The sequence below is a fragment of the Podarcis vaucheri genome (genome assembly GCF_965113315.1).
Source record: "Podarcis vaucheri genome assembly, chromosome: 2".
Lineage (NCBI taxonomy): Eukaryota > Metazoa > Chordata > Lepidosauria > Squamata > Lacertidae > Podarcis > Podarcis vaucheri.
In genome coordinates, this window is record NC_138760.1 from 41,399,172 (window position 1) to 41,418,237 (window position 19,066).

At 42.8% G+C, this 19,066-nt stretch overlaps 1 protein-coding gene and 1 long non-coding RNA gene across 8 annotated transcripts in view; one reads left to right on the top strand and one right to left on the bottom strand.

Annotated features, from left to right (window-relative positions):
• TNRC6C (trinucleotide repeat containing adaptor 6C) overlaps positions 1-19,066 on the bottom strand; it is a 117,693-nt gene that overhangs the window by 36,972 nt on the left and 61,655 nt on the right. For 4 of the 7 annotated variants that reach the window (XM_082202987.1, XM_082202988.1, XM_082202986.1 and 1 more), the window contains 4 exons: positions 12,091-14,679; positions 2,363-2,572; positions 1,575-1,744; positions 249-329 (listed from right to left, as the gene is read on the bottom strand). In XM_082202987.1, coding sequence (XP_082059113.1) covers positions 249-329; positions 1,575-1,744; positions 2,363-2,572; positions 12,091-14,679 — 3,050 coding nt within the window. Of the gene's footprint in view, positions 1-248; positions 330-1,574; positions 1,745-2,362; positions 2,573-12,090; positions 14,680-16,915; positions 17,054-19,066 lie in introns of all 7 variants that reach the window. The other 3 variants (XM_082202990.1, XM_082202984.1, XM_082202989.1) reach the window with 3 other exon arrangements.
• Positions 2,593-7,607, top strand: LOC309522006. The gene is made up of 2 exons (XR_014214810.1): positions 2,593-6,322; positions 6,703-7,607. It is a non-coding gene; the product is annotated as an uncharacterized lncRNA (long non-coding RNA).

Genomic DNA, 19,066 nt, shown 5'->3' on the forward strand with positions numbered 1-19,066 from the left:
TTCGGAGCACCTTACAGCAACTACCTCCTCTCTTAAGACATCATAATCTGACATGCTGATTTTGGCTGAGACTTATGTGAGCTTGGGTGCACCAGCATCTGGGGGGGGGGGGCTACAGGTTCCTCATCACTGCTTAACACCATGAAGACAAAGCCAGAGGAAATACTAGCACATGAATATTCCTGGACTAGAACCACATGATGGATGAGCTAGAAATTTAATAAATAAATAAACCAAATGTTACTCACTGGGAAGCCCATGTCTGTGAGCTGTTTTATCAGACGGTTCATGATCCAGGCCTCATCGTGCTTACTAGATGTCTTCATGCCCTGAGAAAATTAATTAAGAGGAAAAATGGAAAACTTTTAAACGAGAACACCCTACACCCAATTTAATTCAACAGGACTTACTTCTAGGTAACAGTGTATAGGATTGCAGTCTAAATTTCTTTATTTGTCATATTTATTGCAGGGAAAGAGAATGAAAATCCACATAAAGTCTTTCCATATAAATATTGCATGAATGTGAGACGGCTTGGGTGCAATGTTAAACCATTGTATAGTGTTGGGTTAGGCAACATGGTGCTCTCCAGATGTTATTGGACTACAAGTCCCATTAACCCCAGCCAGTATGGCCAATGGCAGGGGATGATGGAGGTTGTAATCCAACAACATCTGGAGGGCACCACATTGCCTACCTCAGATATACTACTACATGCACGAGCTGTGGCATGTTTTGGGTTCACACCAGAGGGGGAACTATGTTTCTTCTTGTCAGAAAAGCAGTTTGGATGTAAAGAAAATATATTAGTCTATGGTTAAGCATGGCTGGGCATCACATCCACAAGTTGCAGCAAGTCTCCTCTTTTGTGCAAAAGTAGAAAAAGTAGGGAACGTCTGTTTTTGATTTTAAATTAACCAGTTCCCTGGTTAGTTTAGACTTGTTAGCTCAAATAAGCCAGGATCAAACAATGGTTTCTGATCCTGGCTTGTTCACTAACTAGAAATTTTGCCACCTAGAATTCCTTAAGTGTGGGTGCAAGGAGGAACTCAGGTTACTTTAAAGCTGGAAGTGGAGGCTTTCAGGTTTACACAAATCTTATACAATCAGCTGAGAAAGATTCCTACTTTCTACCTTATTTGTTGGACAGCAGAGAAATAGCTTATCACACTTGTTAGCAAGCAGACATGCATTATGACCTGTAAACCTATTGTGTCCCTTATTTGTCAGAACTCATTCTGACTATGTGGTCTTTGCATAAATGTTGAAATACTGCAAAAATCAGATCTGTTTGTGTCTGTAAAGAACACGTGATTGACATCTACAGCAGGGTGCAAAGGAATCTGTTAGGCAGGGCCATAGCATATCAACTGATTCTCTAGTCCATTCCAGCTTTCCAACACCATTTGAACAAGACAAGTGATGGTAACTACAGGATAATAATCTTATTGTAGTGCTTTTTGAAAATGATGACTTTCATACTTTCATAAAACAATTTGATAAAGTATATTAAAAAAAGTGCACGAACCATCTCATCTTACTGGTTTTTATAACCCAGCTGTGCTTAGTCTTACCTTTTGAAGTCCTTTCTTTGGAGCATTTCCCCAGGAGCTACAAGAGGAATTACTCTCTTGTGAAGCAGTATTATTCCACATATCTCCTTCTTCATCTTCCCACTGACTTGTACTGAGATTTACTTCATCTCCACCACCGCCCCAGCCTTCTTGCATAGAAGATTTAGAAGCTGTAGGAGGAATGGAACATTTCAGTTGACCTTCCTATACTTTAAAATCAATGGGCTTCGTTCGCATGTATCAGTCAAGACTTAGCACAAACATGTGGGATCTCGCTGAGAAGACAGCAACCACTTTGCTCCTCTCTCCAGCACTGCTGCACCACTGTGAACCAAATCATGGATTGGCTTAGTGGCTTATTCATCTGAACCTAGGCCTTTGATGTGTCTCATTCCAGACAAATCATGAATGAAAAGTTTTTGCTCAGAGTGAGAAAAACCACGAGCCTGGGTTCAGGAAACACACTAGGCCAAATCACAAGAAGCTGACAGCAGGAGTAATGTGGCCACTAGTTCCTCTCTAGGACCCCAGACGCTCAGGTCACACTAAGCATTATGTGCGAGTCAATATATTTGGAAATTTTGTCGAGCTTGTTCTGTATTTTACTATTTGGAGAGCTTATGTCTGAATTAATAAAAAGAGCATAGGTTATACATGTTGGCCTGTTGTTGGTTGTACAAGTGATCAAGCGGAATACCTGTTTAAGCTAAAAAAAAGTTATCTATATGAAAGCAGAGCTATAATTCTTCTTGCCAACTCAGCCAAGACAAATCAACACACACACTTACCTGGTTTGCACAGTACTGGGGCAGCAGCTGGTGCACTTGCTCTTCCATATGACCCTGCTGACTCAGCAGAGTTATCTCCCCACCCTGTACCGCTGCTGGGAGGCTTTCCCCATGCTGAAGTGCCATTATCAACTGCAGCAGAAGGGGAGGAAGGCTCTCCCCATGAAGCTTCAGGCTTTGCATGGATAGCAGGCATCTCTCCCCAGCCTGCTGAAATCAGATATGGGGGGGGGGGGGAGAGAGATGGTTAGAGGAAACAAAGAAACATAAAATCAACTTTTCGGAATACATCTCCGGAAAGCGTTACATACATACATACATACATACATACATACATACATACATAACTAGCTATGGGCAACTTTTAAACATGAAGCAATTGGGGGAGAGAGGATTTAATTAAGACAGACCCATTTCATTTCCTCTTCAAGGAAGAATATACCTGTGAACAGTAAGAATAACTTGCTGAAATTGTGAAGGAAGTGGTGCCTGCATCATAATAAGAAACAGCACCTATGGATTCTTTTGGATGACTGAGTCACAAGCATTCCCTACCTCCTACAAAATGCCAATTGATTATGATAATAAGACACATCAGATCAGATAAATGAATATGTAGACACCATAGTGCCCTCCAGATGTTATTGGATAAACTGCCAGGGGCCGATGGGAGATGGACTCAAACAATATCCGGTAGGTACTATCCTGGCTACACCTGGAATAATGCATGTCTTGATAACACATATGAAGCAGTTATTAAATCTGGGAACGAAAACCAAAGTGATTTTTAAAGAAATTAGATGATTGGAGCACATACTGAGTATGCCTTGATTTGATCCAGAGCAATAGGTTACTATCACAGTGACAGAATGTTGTGTGTTTTACAAGGATAACATGGTCACTGGAGGAAGGAGTAAACATGAGAAAAGTAATTTGCAACTTGAGATCAGATAATAAACAGAGTTTGCATGCAGTGACTATCAAAATTATTATTGTATGATATAGAGAAGACTCCCCCAGCTTTCCCTTATTGTTATGAGCTGTCCAAAGAACACTGTCGTTGGGCAGCATGCAGATACTGTAAAAAAATGAAACAAAAGTCCCTGATCAGGAGCCAAGGATGAACAGAGTTGGCTATGGAACATGGTCAGTGGTATCAAAAGTGGATGACAGAGCAGAAGTGGCAGAGTTGCACTTCCACTGTCCCAATGAAGGTTGCCTTTCCCATACACAGTAACCCCACACATTGAAAACAGCTCCTCCATGCTACAACTAGGCTTGAAAACACTGTAGCCAACCGAGAGCTGTTTTCAAGCATAAATGCTGCATTGGGCAGCTGCAGCTGGGGAGAGGTTAATCCTCCCCATCTTTAGTGTTCATGATCACCTCTGGCAATTTGGTTTGAAACAAGTTGAAATGCTTTCCCAAAAATAGTTGCTGGGGGAGTGATGCATGTATGCTATGCTATGTGTATACTATATGACCATGTGTGTGATGTGTGAGAATGTGGGGTGGTTGAGGAAGATCATCGTTACGATCCACATTTGCTCGTCCTTTTACAGAATTCTGTCTATCATTCACCATTATCCTCGGTTTCTTACAGCTGATGTATCTTTGTTTAGGGGGGCTTTCTGTAATGTACCGGTAAGAAGCTTTGAGGCAGAAAAAAGGTCCTGCACCCAAACAGAAACATAGTAATTGCTCTGAACCATTCTACGTTCCTAAACAGCTTGTAAGCTGACTAGGAGTTGGCATCTTAATGATCAGCCCTTCCTTCTCTAGTAAAATCCTCCTGCTTCTTGTCCAAAAGGAACCTTTACCACAGGAGGCAACGCTGCAAGGTCAAACGTCATGCTGCTGTTTACCAAAGCCCGTCTCTAATGCAGTAGGTCTGGCTTGGTTAATCACAGACAGCATACATCATTCCACTAATCACCTGGCCGCTAGCCAATAGTGGAGGAAAAATCACTTGTTAGCTTTGGGTCTCAGACCTGTCTTTTTTAAGATAAGTCTTCTCTAAGAGCTGCAGCATATTGAAGTAACGTGATTATTTTTAGATTCTTATTTTGAATTTATTTTCACGACAGACTTCAAAAGATCAGATTCTGATCTTCTCTTATTCAGGCACAAAGAGAAAGAAAATTAAGGCAGAGCTATCTAAAAAATAACATTTGTTAACTGTGTGTGATCTGGGAGCTGTGGTATTGGAAGGTGTTTCCCCATGTGTTTGGTTCAAATCCTTGTTTCAAGGATTAATGTTCAAATGGGCAAGTCTTTATCTCCAGGTCTGTGTGTGAAAACAGGAGTTACCTCAGGGGTATCCTTGCTGTAAGGATATCTAATGGGGGAGGGAAACCTCTGGCCCGTGGGCCAAATTTGGCCTGACATGGGTTCCAATTTGGTCCCCGAGGCCAACTTCCCCAAATCATGGCCACCTGCCCTATGTATGTGACACCAGGTGTGGGGCAGGTAGAGATGTGGCTAGACTGTTTGGAAAGTGTCAAGGTGCTTTTGCCTGCTTTTGTGTGGGGTAGGGGTGGTTCTGAGCATTGCCAGGTTGTTTTCTGTAACCTGGGTATTTTGTAGTGCTCACACCAGTTCTTAGATTTCCATATGTGCCCTTAGGCTAAGAAAGGTATATTGTGTAATACACTAAGACAAGGGTAGCCAGTGTGGTGGACTGCAACTGCTTTTATTCTTGACCACTAAACAGACTAGTTAAGCTAATAGGAGCTACTCCTGCTTCAAGGTATTTTATGGGAGTGAAGCTAACTGCAAAGACTGTGGAGGAGCTACCCTAAGACTGTGGAGGAGCTACTGGGACTAGCAAGAGGAGGGGAGGACCTGTGAAGTAGCAAATGGAGGCAAACAGCCTAAGATAGGAACATAGAAAAGGAGAGAACTGAAGAGTGGATGCCGGATGGAGGTGTTTGTGTAGTGGAGACTGGAGAAAGAATAGTCTGTTCATAAGGCATGGGGAGCTTCAGAGATAAGGAAATATAAAGTTGAAAAACAGATTTGAAATAGCCAGCCCAATCTTTGGCTGGATGACTCTCACGTGGAGTTAAAAGGCTTTCCCTCATTTCTGCATTCATCCTGTGGTCATATATTGACATACATGTTGGCATAGAAGAAATTAAGTCTCATTAATTATTAGAAAGGAAGCTAGAATGCACAATTTAAAGAGCTCTGAGTCTTTGCAACTGTACATTTAACCTCAAGCTGAATACTGCAATTTCCACTGCAACATGTATTCATTTATTAAGTACAAAGAAAGAGGGACCAGCTTCCCTGGGTTCTCTTTAAATTCAATAATAATGATTAATCACTACCAATCTGTAATGTATAAGCCATTTTGTTAAATACATTGTGTTTTGAGCCACACAATGTTATGTAAATTATTACGCACAACAAGGGAGTTCATGCCCTGGCAAATTACATGTAATTACATGAAAACAATAACATGTGTTAAGACACCCATAGTTTGTAAAGTTCTCAAGAGATCAAATCAAGTGCAAAAAATTGCAGTGTTGAATATGACGGCAGTTAGTTAGAAAAATCTTTAAACAGTAACTTGGGTATTGCTGATGTTTGAATCCCTGAAACAATTCAAACTCCACTGGGGGTTTCAGAACGGTTATGTATATTTGCATTTCTTAAGTAACACACTCTCTTTCACACACTACCTTCAATCCAATGAAGCATATTACTAATGATATTTTATAGGCTCACAGGATCAGATAGCTGGGTCTCTTTAGAAGTACTGCATTGGAGGGTGATAGTGGGAGATCTCCACTGGGGATGAATTTCAGCATGATATTTCTTCTAATTTTTTTAATACCCCAGTCATTTGTGTGTCATCCCTCAAAATAAACTGACTCACTACTGGTAGAAGGCATTCCTTGATGACCCAGACAAAGAACTGTTCCATAACATTAACCTGCTTTTCCCAACATTAAGGTAAAGGTAAAGGTACCCCTGCCTGTACGGGCCAGTCGTGTCCGACTCTAGGGTTGTGCGCCCATCTCACTTAAGAGGCCGGGGGCCCGCGCTGTCCGGAGACACTTCCGGGTCACGTAGCCAGCGTGACGAAGCTGCTCTGGCAAGCCGGCACCAGCGCAGCACACGGAAACGCCGTTTACCTTCCCGCTATAAAGCGGTACCTATTTATCTACTTGCACTTTAGGGGTGCTTTCGAACTGCTAGGTGGGCAGGAGCTGGGACCGCAGACGGGAGCTCACCCTGCCGCGGGGATTCGAACCGCCGACCATGCGATCGGCAAGCCCTAGGCGCTGAGGATTTACCCACAGCGCCACCCGCGTCCCGTTCCCAACATTAAGGCAGACTTATTTTTAATAGGGCTACAGCTGTCTGGTTGATGATAGGGCAACATACTTTATTTCAGCAGAAGCCTACATGTTGCCTTCCAGGTGTTGCTGGACTACAACTCCCATCATCCCTGACACTGGCCATGCTGTTTGTGGCTGATGGGAATTCTGAGTCCAAAAACATATGGAAGGCCATATGTTAGCCACCACTGCTTTATTTCATTGTAGCTAGAAAGTCAACAAGTAACTGATTTATTGGAATTCAACAGTCCCAATTTTAAGAATCCTGGAATTGTAGAGTTGGAAGGGACTCCTGAGGGTCATCTAGTCTCAACTAAAGCATCCATGACAGATGGGCATCCAACCTCTGCTTAAAAACCTCCAAGGAAGGAGTGCCCACTAGCTATGAATTCCCCTCATGACCTGGGAGAAGCAACAATGTTTACACTTTAGATACCTATGACTAAAATAAAGGTATGTGGGTGCTTTTGGATCTAGATGTATAACTAAAGGTGGATAATATACTTCATAATTTTGTTTACATCCCACGGATACACTGTAATTGAATTGTAAGCAGATATAATAGAAGGGGAAAGCTCATCCAGCAAGGGGCAGCGAGAAGTAATTTGGCACTCACCTCTCACTTTGTTATGTCTGCACTACTGCTGAAAATAAGCCAGAGAAATGGCTTTCTTATCTTACAGTACCTCACCAGGACAACATCCTTACTAGAGGAACACTTCAAAGCACAGAGGAAACAGAGGACAGACAAAGGGAATAAATCATCGGGTAGACAAAAACATCAGTAAATGAAGGGTTTTGTGCTGTCATCTTATTTGCTGGAACTGTTTATGTTGTCTGTCCAGCCCAGCTAGGATAGAAAGCCAAAGTGGCATTAATCCAGGTTTTTACTTTTCTATGCACATATAGCTCAGGGACGCGGGTGGCGCTGTGGGTAAAACCTCAGTGCCTAGGACTTGCCGATCGTATGGTCGGCAGTTCGAATCCCCGCGGCGCGGTGAGCTCCCGTCTTTCGGCCCCAGCTCCTGCCCACCTAGCAGTTCGAAAGCACCCCTAAGTGCAAGTAGATAAATAGGTACCGCTTTATAGCGGGAAGGTAACGGCGTTTCCGTGCGCTGTGCTGGTGCTGGCTCGCCAGAGCAGCTTCGTCACACTGGCCACGTGACCCGGAAGTGTCTCCGGACAGCGCTGGCTCCCAGCCTCTTAAGTGACATGAGCACACAACCCTAGAGTCGGACATGACTGGCCCGTACGGGCAGGGGTACCTTTACCTTTACGCACATATAGGCTTCATTTGTTACCATGCAGGGTGCAAACTTCCATTTCAAATGTGGCTATATAATGTCTCAATAAAGATTTATGATTCTATACATGCTTTAGGGGACAAAAGGATAACTTAGGTCTATATATTTTAAGTTAGTTTGCTCTGTTTTAATATCTTTTTACATTATCTAGAAAGAAGGCTGCTACTACGGAATAGTAGCCCCACACAATGAACTACGAAAGACCACAGAAATATTTAATTCTGTCAATGAGAAATTTAAAATATCTTACATAAACAGCCTTTTTCTAGTGCAACTCTTGTAGCTTACTACATAAATAGATTCTATTAGTCACTGGGGGCATTTAGATGACTCAAAGTTATAGATTTTCATGTCTTATTAAGGTCACCACATTACATTACTAGAGTTTTAAGTTACATTCAAATTGTGTTGTGTTTTCATGCTAGTTTCCCCAAACGGGAAGTACTGCTGAACTCAGCTGCGCAATTCATTAGGAGCTGGCACTGAAATAATGTTGTGGAGGAGAGTTGTAATCTCTTGTCCTTCACCATGCAGATAATCTGCCATCTGAAGTGTGGCTTCCCTGTAAACTCCTGGTCACACAGAAGCCTGTCCATGTGATCATCTCTCCCTCTGGGAGAAGAGGCGTTTGTGTGGATGACCCTGCTCACATGGGTAGTTTTCTACATAGTGGAGGTGAGGGGCTTGTATTGGGACCAAATCAACAGCAAGAATAGGGACTACTCCAAACACATATTGCAGATGAGCCTGAAAATATCAGCTTTCCTTTAAAAGAAAGCAAAAAGGTTTCTAGGCTATGTGGCTAGAAAGGCCTGTAAATATAACTGCACTAGGTAGTTGTGAGGAAAGATGATGGGGCAAGCTTTAGGCATCTTTTGGATTCAGTCAGAGAGAAAGGGAAAACTCATACCTTAGCCCTTCTTTGTAGCTACCATTTATCTCCCTGTTACATACTGCTTTCTAGCCACCCAAGCTGCCTGTCTCTTCTACCTTGCTCATGAAAAGACCCTTTTTTCTAAGCAGGAGACTGCTTATGCACCAGTAGAGCAAATCCACCCCTCCTGTCAATACATCCACACTGTACTGAGCTCCACACCAGCTCGCCCTGTCCCACAAGATAAGTGGCAGTGACACACCTGCTGGGAAGCTAGCATTGCAGCTTTGCCCCACTGGGTGAGTCGCTACTGCTGGTATATTACTATACAACTTGTAACAAATGCTGCTGTTATTGATCCAGAAAATCATTGATTTAGAATATCTGGATAGCCTTGTCCAAGTCCCTCATGCTTATGTAAACTCAGCAGTCTGCACACAGTAAATGTACAGGAGAGTCACTTTGTGGATGCAATTTAGGGTAGTGTGTAATAGACATAGCTACCATTTCATTCAGCCATATACCATCGTTTCATTTATGGTTGAAAACTGAAAATATCAAACAGTGTTTTCATGGATAAATTCAACTGCTGATCCCTAAATATATGGAACTGAGATTGCAGCTGTACCAGTTGCTGGCACTTCTGTGACTCAGGCTACTCTCATCTCTGTATCAACTCTGCCTTCTATACTGGCTCATGGGAGAGGGCTGGCCGGTATTTGGGGCTACAGGATTGTGACATATCCCACATAGGAACACCCTGCACACAAGGGTCTGGACTGCTCAGTCCTCAGGGGCATTGGCGTGTGTGTTTGTTTGTGTGTGTGTGAGAGAGAATGCATTTAGGGGGAATGAAAGTAGGAGGTTCTTAATGAAATCTACAAATCCCACCCCTCTGACTGTCCCCAAATTTAGCTCTATTATGACCCCCCTCCACACAATGCATTTTACAGGGTGATTCCTTTAAAAGAGGCCCTGTGGATGCAGAGTACACATGTTCCACAGGGCCTCTTTAAAAGACTCACCCTGTAGAACAGCAGCGGATGTGGTTAGCACAAAGGGCAAGGGGACAGGATACTTCTGCCCCTGTAAGGCCCCACATCAGGGCAGACTGTCACAGCTGTTCCATCATGGTTCACAGCTGCTTGCCCACATGTGAAGCTTCCAGGGCACTTGGTAGGGGTTGAATCATGCCCACTTCGTAGAGATGTCCATATCCCACTAAAGGATTGAATATTCATTTTTAATGCTGAAGTAACAGGTGCTTTAAAATCTTCCTACCCAAGCTTGATGATCTGTCACTACTTATGAGCTTGAGTACAGGTAGCTCATCTACCTTCATGTGACTATAAATGTAGTAAAGTCAGGAAAACTCAGGATTCTAGAGATAGAACTGATTATACGAAACCCTACCAAATCTGGTCAAAGGGTTACAAAATTTCTAGGGGCATGAGATCCAAGTACATAAGACATTCAGACTGGATAAAATCTCCTCCAAAAATATTTTCTTAAACATTATCAAGTGAAATAGAGAAAATGGCACAAAGACATAAAAATTGGGGGGGGCAAGCATTAATGATTAGGAGCTGCATTCATCTGGTAGTGGTAAGTTAAAACTTGAGGACTGGCTAAAAGTACAAGGATTGTCAAAGGTTTTCTTCACTGCTGCAAAAAACTGGAAGTTTTTAAATACCAGGACAACACAAACTACAGCTAATTATTTTGTTCAGCAAAAAATAAAAAGTAAACACAGAGTTTTCTATTTCTTAAGACAAAAATCTCTTTGTATGAGATAATGAATAAAAATCACTGGTTCAACAACTAAGCAGCCTCTTGGGTAACAGCCACAATTGCAGAAATGTGTCTTTGGCAGGAGACAGCCAGAGTAACAGAAACAGATGGATAGTGTCGGAGAATGCACATCAAAGAGGGACAAACAGCAACAGAGCAAAGAAAGTAAATTCAAAAACATGATGAAATTATATCTTACCATATAATATTTTTGTAAGAAAAAAGTCATGCTGCAGTTTGTGTGGCTGCCAATAGGTGGCCATGAGTACTGCAGCGACAACAGCAGGCAGAGCAAGTGAGCAGAGCAGACAGGCTGGCAGCACGAGTGAGCGAGCTGGCAGAGCAAAACAGCAGGTGGGTTACCCAGGAAGGCCTTCCCATGTTGTCTGCAGCCACTGCCACCTGGGAAGCCTGGGGTTTGAACGAGCAGGCAGGCCGTCCAGCAGAGTGAGCATGCACCCTGGCAGACCTTCATGTGCTCCCTGTCTTTGCTGCTGCTGCCCAATGTTTGCCAAAAACTCCCCCCTCTCCTCACAACTTGCCTCAAACCACTGCGGTGTGAAGCAAAGGGGAGAAAGACTTTCTCCTCTTCATTCCCCTGTTGTCTGCGAGTGGCAGCAGGATCTTGGGATGGGGCAAGCTGTGAGGGTATGGGGGTGTTTTGGGAGATAGGGATCTGCAACTGGGTTGGCAACAGTTAGACAGATTAAATGAGGTGTGAGGGGATGGGGAGCTTTGAGTGAAAGAAGGGGATTGGCAAAGGGATTGGGGGAGATGGCAAGCAATGTGAGCCACAGCAACGCTCCCTAATGAAGATGATATTGTCAGATATGTCCTATGAAGGGATAGTGATCTGACAAGCATGTGTAGATGAACTGACAACCATTATGTCCCATAGAATTGCCAGATTATGGCTTTAAACACACCTACTTGGCTATGTATATTTTAAAACAAGGTATTAGTATCACTAGCCAATTACCAAAATCATTTCATAATCTGATAATTCTTTATACCTTTTCGATTTCTCTCTCCATCCTTAGTAAAACAATTATTATCATAACCACAATTTCAAAAGAAAGATGATCCACAGACTGATCTAATGGCATGCTGTCTGCATCTTCTATCCTTTTGCGTATCATTTTTCATATTTTCATCTGGTCACCCTAACTTAGCCTCTTGTGTCTGCCCTGTCTGTGTGCTGTAATTCAGAATGGAAAATGAAATGATAAATTTTAATAGCAATGAGTATTTTGGACACCTTTTTATACCTTATTCGTATTAAATACAAACTTATCCTTAAGGCAGGAAGTATAGCTTGAATATAAACAAATAATGCCTACATCACACTTATTAAAGTTTCTTTCCAAAAGGTAGCATACTTATTTTGAGAAAACAAAAGCTGTATCATACCTGGACCAAGCAGCGGGGACCGGTTTGACTGGGCACTTGACTGGTGCGGTGGCTGAGGTTCAGCCATGTTTGCGTTGATAATGGTGGTGCTAGTGGTGGCGGTTGTGGTACTGCTCTGGATTACAGGATTGTTTCTATCCCACATGTTTACAGTCTTGTTGTTATTGTAATTTGGGTCACCCCAAGCTGAGGTACCATCATCAATCTCCATCTTGCGCCGAATGGATGGTGGAGAGGGCTCTTCCCACCCCGTTGCTTCACTACTATCTTTCTGTTTGGCTGGCACTGGTCCACCAACCCATCCTGATCCAGTCTGTTTAACAGAAGCAGCTCCTCCCCAATTACTCACGTTGTTGTCCTGGGATTTAGAAGCCCAATTCTGTTGAGGACCAGGTTTTAAAGATTCCCCCCAGCTCGTACCTGTATTAGCCTTGCTGTTTGTGCCATTTCCCCATCCAGTGGTCCCAGAACGCGTAGTATCATTCCAGCCAGACCCTGCTCTATTGTCAGCATCCCATCCAGAACCATTCTTTTTCCCATCTCCCAAGTGTCCAGGGACAGATGAGGAATCAACCCAATCTCCACCCCCTGAAGTCCAGCCTGGATTCGATTTCTGTCCATCTCCCCAGTTTTGAGATTTGGGTTTCTGAGGTTCACCCCAAGTAGGCGACTTGTCCTCCTGATTTGTGGTCCCACTCCAAGTGTGGCCACTTTTGGCAGCAGCAGCATTATTGACAGCAGTAGAACTTGCTGGCTCTCCCCATCCCCCTGGGCCATTTGGCGCTTTGTTATTGTTGTCGCCCCAACCTGTATTAGTTGGAACTGTTGCAGGTGGAGAGCTGACCCACCCAGATACTGAAGAGGTATTTGTACTGTTCATGATGGACCCATCATTCTTGCCCCCCGAGTTTGAAGGCTGAGTAGCTGCACAACCCCAGGCCTCCGTTCCATTGTCATTCTTTCGTTCAGACCTTGGGGATTCTTCAAATTCCCAGGCAGTGTTTTGTTTTACAGGAGTCTGTCCCCATCCAGTGTTGGACAGAACCCTTGGGTCAAGGTCATTCCTTGGCAACTGGACTTGTCCTTGGTCTAGCATTCCCTTGTCTCTTCTTCGAGCCTCTCCAGTTCCTTCCCTCCCAGTACTGCCTTCATTCTGACTCCCATTGCTATCATTACTGCCTTCACTACCTGTGTTGCCAGATGCTGCAGCTTTGGCCCAAGAGTTTATTTGTTCATTGCCCTGCTGCATGGCAGGATTCTGGCTGGTAACACTAGAGCTATCCCACCCTGTTGATCCTTTCCCATTGATGTCATTACTGGAATGCTGGTTTGGGGGCTTGCTCCATTCACCATTAACGCCATTACTGGTGCTGCGGCTTGGGTGGCCCCAAGCACCAGAATGCATATTACCAACACCACTGTTGCCACTGCCCCTGCCCCATGCTAAGATCCCAGGACCAGCAGGAGGCCCCGAATCCCATGCACTTGTTCCGTTCCCTTCCTTTTGTACAGCACTGCTGGATCCATTTTGTTTAGCACTTAATGCTGAGTTCACAGTGTCTCCATTCCCCTGACTGAACCCAGAATTGCTGTTTCCTGTGGCAGGATTACCTGGGGATATCCCCCACACTGAATTGCCCATTCCTTCACCACTTCCCCCACTGACTTGAGAAACTGATGTCCCATTAGCACCAGGAAGGCTTTGCAGGTGGGGCGGGATGATGGCCCCCATGCCAACAGCCATGCCCCAGTTCGGCAGTCCATTTGTCTGCATTGCATTGATAGGGTTTGGTGAAGAGTTCATGGGGTTAGCGTTATTTGGTCCATCAGTGTTAAGGTTCTGAGGTTGTACGCTGAAAGACACATTCTGAGAAGTGGACGTTTGTGGTTCTGTGCTCTCTTGCGGCAGCAAGTTTCCCCAAGCACCTAAGGTGCCCGTTGGGTTCCCATTCTGGTTGCCCATGTTCTGACCTATGGCACTGACTGGACTGCAAATACTGGAAGGGTTGCCTGCTCCCACAGTTCCTTCATGTCCGAGTACAGGCCAGGCAGCTGGATTGGCATTTGGATTAAGGTTAAGATTAATGCCAGCATTTGAGTTGGAAGCACCCCAGCAATTTTGACTTCTACCATCTCCAATCATGTTGTCCATCTTTCCATCCCCACCACTGGCAGAGCAATGAGCTAAGCCAGAGTTGGAACCTGTGGCAACACCCCACACTCTGGCTGAATTTCCATTACCATTTGCTCCACCAGCTCCAAGGGCACTCTGGTTAGAAGTGCTTTGGATGAGTGCTCCATTGGTGCCATTATTGCCATTGGGTTTCTTTGTATGTCCAGTGAAGTTGCCTTGGGCACTCCCTGTAGCCATGCTACTGTTCTCTGAGCCACAGTTGGAGGCAGAGTCAGTGTCTGTAGTACATTCTGAGGCAGATTCAGTCTCAGTTCCTGTAATGGAAGGCCACGCTTCCTTGTCAGTCCTGTCTATTATCACTTTATCCCAGCTGCAATTGGCTTCACTTCGGAAAGTGGGCTGCTGTCCCCAGTGAGTATTCTCATAATGGTCTCCCAATCCGCTGTGACCAAGGTCTGAAAAATTAAACATGATGTAAATTAGTCTGCTATCCAATGACCCAGATACATCAGTTGAACTCTGGCTTGATTGTTATGTTTACATTCTTTAAGACTCTTCCTCCCTCCTCTATTGTCTAGCTTATGGGTAGGGGTTCCCAACTTTCACTAAGCCCTTGGAGAAGCACGGCTTGTGAATACAAACAAATTCTTCAATAAGTATAATAATGCATTTTGAATTCTAGGTTCTGAAAAAACAAGTGTGTTCAGTGCTAATACACAAAGGATTTGCATGCAGACAATAGTACTATTTCTCTTTTATTAGGTTGCACTAATAGGGTCAGATATAATAAGCAATACTTTGGGGCATGCAATTTCCAATATTTTCCTATATGCCACATACATTTTAAGCTGAACTATTAAATGGGAACTAGAAATGAAAGAAAAAATCTACAAAACCAATCAAGCGTATTCTGTGGTCAACGAACAGTTATTCATGCCTTGTTAAATTCAGAAACAGAGATAAAAACTTCACTGTGAGGACTGATTTCCAATATTAAAATACTTCTCAAACATATGAGTTGTTATCACTTTCAATTGTATGTTTTCACTGCATGAAATGAAATCAAAGAAATAGTTTAGAAAGTATTATCACTGTAAACTAAGACTTTGATGACACGCCTGGTACTCGTTGGCATACATACTATCACTCTAGCACAGAAGGTGGAGCCACACTTAGTGCTGGTGCACAGGACTGGGTCTCTTCAAACATACTAGTCCACTTCACAGCAAAGGACAGGCCTAGGCTCTTAGACCAAGGTCATAGATTAGAAATCACAAGGTATAATAGAGAGAACCGCTTGTAAATAGCTGCAGGATTGAGGCCTTTCATTCATTTCATATATATGAACAATCAAAAATATGGGTGCTTTAAAAAAAAAGGTAACTATGACGGTAGTTAATAATGAAGATCACTTACATTTTGTACTATAGCACTGATAGCTATTAAATATAAATTGAATGTTCTGTACTTGTCATATATGATTTGGGACTTTAAAATGATACTTGATTGACAGGCCAATCTCCCTCTACAAATAAGCTGGATCTTCTCAAACAGCTGTTACACTGTGCCTCGTCCAGATATAAGTCAGCCCCTAAACTATTAATGCTGTAGGTTTCGACAATTTTAGTTTTTTAAGACTGATGTGACAAAATTCCACAATTCTAAATTGGGGCAACAATAACTTCCCTGTCTGAAATAAAAAGTAATCAATACCATGACCTCAATGAACATTTTAATGTAACTCCAAGATCTGATACCATAATCAGTATTTTAAATGATCAAAACATATCAGAAAGCAATCTCAAAATCAGAGTGAAAATGTAACCTTATGAAGAAAAACATGGACCTTCACTATAACTGTGCATCCTGGAACAAAAAAACTCCATTCAAATTCAATGGGAAATGGTTAAGCTTGTATGTTTACCAACATGAACAGACACTGACTGATTTGGTCAGCACTTAGATCTGAGGTCAGAACTAATCTCAAAACTAGTACAAATTTGAAAGCATCCAAAAAGCCAGCTTCTTTCTATTTGTTTCTTTCATTCTAGTAGCTGAAATACTTGTTTACGCAGTCAGGAATTCAAAAAGCACAAACATTTAAGTGGGAATCTGTTCTGCAAGTTTGCTTTCACAACAACACTGACTCCATAAATGCTGAAGCTGTCAAGACTCTCCCAGAAAGGCATATGCAAATGTGAGGGTTAAGAGATGAGAACGCTAAATAAAACAGCTTTATTTAGAGACAAAATCCAAAATTAGGCAATGCATGTGGAAAAGCCTATTACTCTTTTAATTTTCTTCACTACGGTATGCTACAAAGTATGTTCCGTCTGATGTGGGAACCTTTAATGCGTTCAGAAAAAGAGCTGAGCAGCGTAAAAAAGAGCATTCTTCATTATTAGATAGTGAGTACTCCATGAAACACTAACACTCCAGAACCAAACAGCAGTAGATAATGACAAATAACAACTTCATTTTTTTGCCCAGCGCAGCATATCTTTAGCAAGCAGCTCTTTCTCTGAGGACGCCATTTTATCAAACCTGAAAGGCAGCCAAAAGCTTAGGACGCTGTGCTGCTGCTGCTGTCTCTGAAACATTATGTAATAAACTGATTTAGCAGAAGCAGATGCCATTTGCCCCCTTTCCCCCCCCTTGCTGCTCTATAGGGGCCAACGAGTAATGAAATACCTGAGAAAAGGTGCTGCCCAACCATCCTAGGAGACGCTACATTGTGTGCAGAGCTGTCTCCCCTCCTGCATCTAGGTTCGCCTGGGCTCTCGGCTTCAATATGTCGGCTGTGTACAGAGTGAGCCTCATCCTGTAGAGCTGCCAAGAAAATCGCTCAGTGCAAGTGTGCGCCCAGACAACCTGCAAGCTTACTCAGGCCCTAGCTGTGCTGGCTTTGGAAATGCCCTTTCCACACAGGGAGACTCCTACCCCCACCTCTAGCAGCACACAGCCCCCTTAACTCTGGGTAAGGTATCAACAGATGAGGATTTTAAAGCTTTGATTATCTAATTGCAGCTGACACTAAACCGATCTTCCTTCCTCTTTAAATTCTTTCAACTGTCACAAAACATTTTCACTTCGAGACCTAGCCACAATTAGCACGGTGGCTGCTTTTCTTCTGGTTTTTGAAAGTCAGCCAAAAGAACAGCCGCATATTGCCGATTGGCTGCATGCAAATACATTCCTGCCTCCTTCATGTTTCCATCCTCTTCTTTCCTCCTCTAAACAGCAGTGCTACACACACTTGGCATACCAGCACTAACTACAATACTGGGGACAAACCTTATATAGAACCTGGCAAGCCTCCAGGTGCTTAATTACTTCTCTGCCTTTATCGCGAAAGCTGAAAACATGCAAGTCTATTAAAAATCACAGCTTCTATTTGTGAGCGTACGGCATTGTCACTGCGTGCTCAAACAATACATTATAGGCTGTAAGTGCTTTTCCCTCTCACAATTTCAAAGCGTGGAATGGCAAAGGGAACTCTTTTACTGTTGCTTAAAGTTCATTGTCAGCCTTCCTAGATTTTGAGAGCAAATCAGGTGATTTACAGCATACAAGCTATGAATTATGGTGCCATCCATCTATCCAGACTTTAAGACTATAAAATCAACCACCAATAGGGATTACTACTAATAATATAGTTGTCCTAGCATAGGATAAGTACTCCCAGAAGTAACTAAAATATGCATCAACTTGCCACAGCGGATCTCATAGGAGAAGAATCAGCTGCAATTATTCAGAAACAAAAAAGTTAAATTGCACACAAAACATTATCTAGCTCCTAAAAATATACACATAAAACTGCACCAAGCATATGAAGGAACATAGCCAACACACTGTGAATTTAAGATATATATACACTGTAAATTTAAAAAGAAAGTTTCTAGCCCATAAGAGTTATATGCTAGGCTCAAAAATGAGCAGGCATTGCTAATGAAAGTAGCCAGAGGAGCTGTTGAGAAAGGAGAAAGATTTCCAGTGGCCAGAACTTCAAATGTCCTGCAGACTTCAGCTTGCAAGGGTTCGTTGACCTGCACAGTGGAGTGTCCTCTGTGTTACTGAAAAAAGCGTGTAAAATTTAAAATGCAAATGTGCTTAGTCTGCAGGAACTTGTTTGCAAACTTCTACTTCCTGAAGCCTATGTGCATTTAGGTTACTTTAGCACCATTTTTAAATGCAGGGTATACATGGCTAGCAATCTCGTTGATTAAATGACACTGTATCACTGATGTTTCTTTGCACATTTAGTCACAAGCAGCTGCCACCAATTCCTCAGTCGTTGCAACTGCTTTACCTTCTCTTAAGGTATTTATATTTTTGGGTTTCAGTATTTCCTTTTTTTTTTTTTGCTCTCATTTTGCAAATTATTGGTTTCTCTTTTCTGTAAAATTTATTTTACTTTTAAAAGTATTTCTGTACCACCTTCTCATAATCTAACAGCAATATTAAAAAAATTATAAAACATTAAAAAAGTACAGATCAAATACTGCATAGGCCTGTCAGTGTAAGAAAGTCTTCAAGAGAAACCTGAAAGCCTAAAGCAAGGATGCCTGCAGGTGCCCACAGGATGGGCTGGTGACACTGAATATCACCTTGAACCACTGGGTTGGTGGCTTGTTAGGTTTCCCCATCCCAAGGCTGTCAATGTGTGTAAATGACTAATCAAAGGAGGGAGGTGCTAATATATCAGATATGTCAACATATTTGCTACAAAGCAGTGTTAGAAACAGGGATAGAATAGCTAGGAGCCAAATGGCTTCTGGGACCTAGGTTGTGGGCGCCAAAACAGAATGTCTAGTCGCCATTTTTTAGCAGAAATTGTTAGTA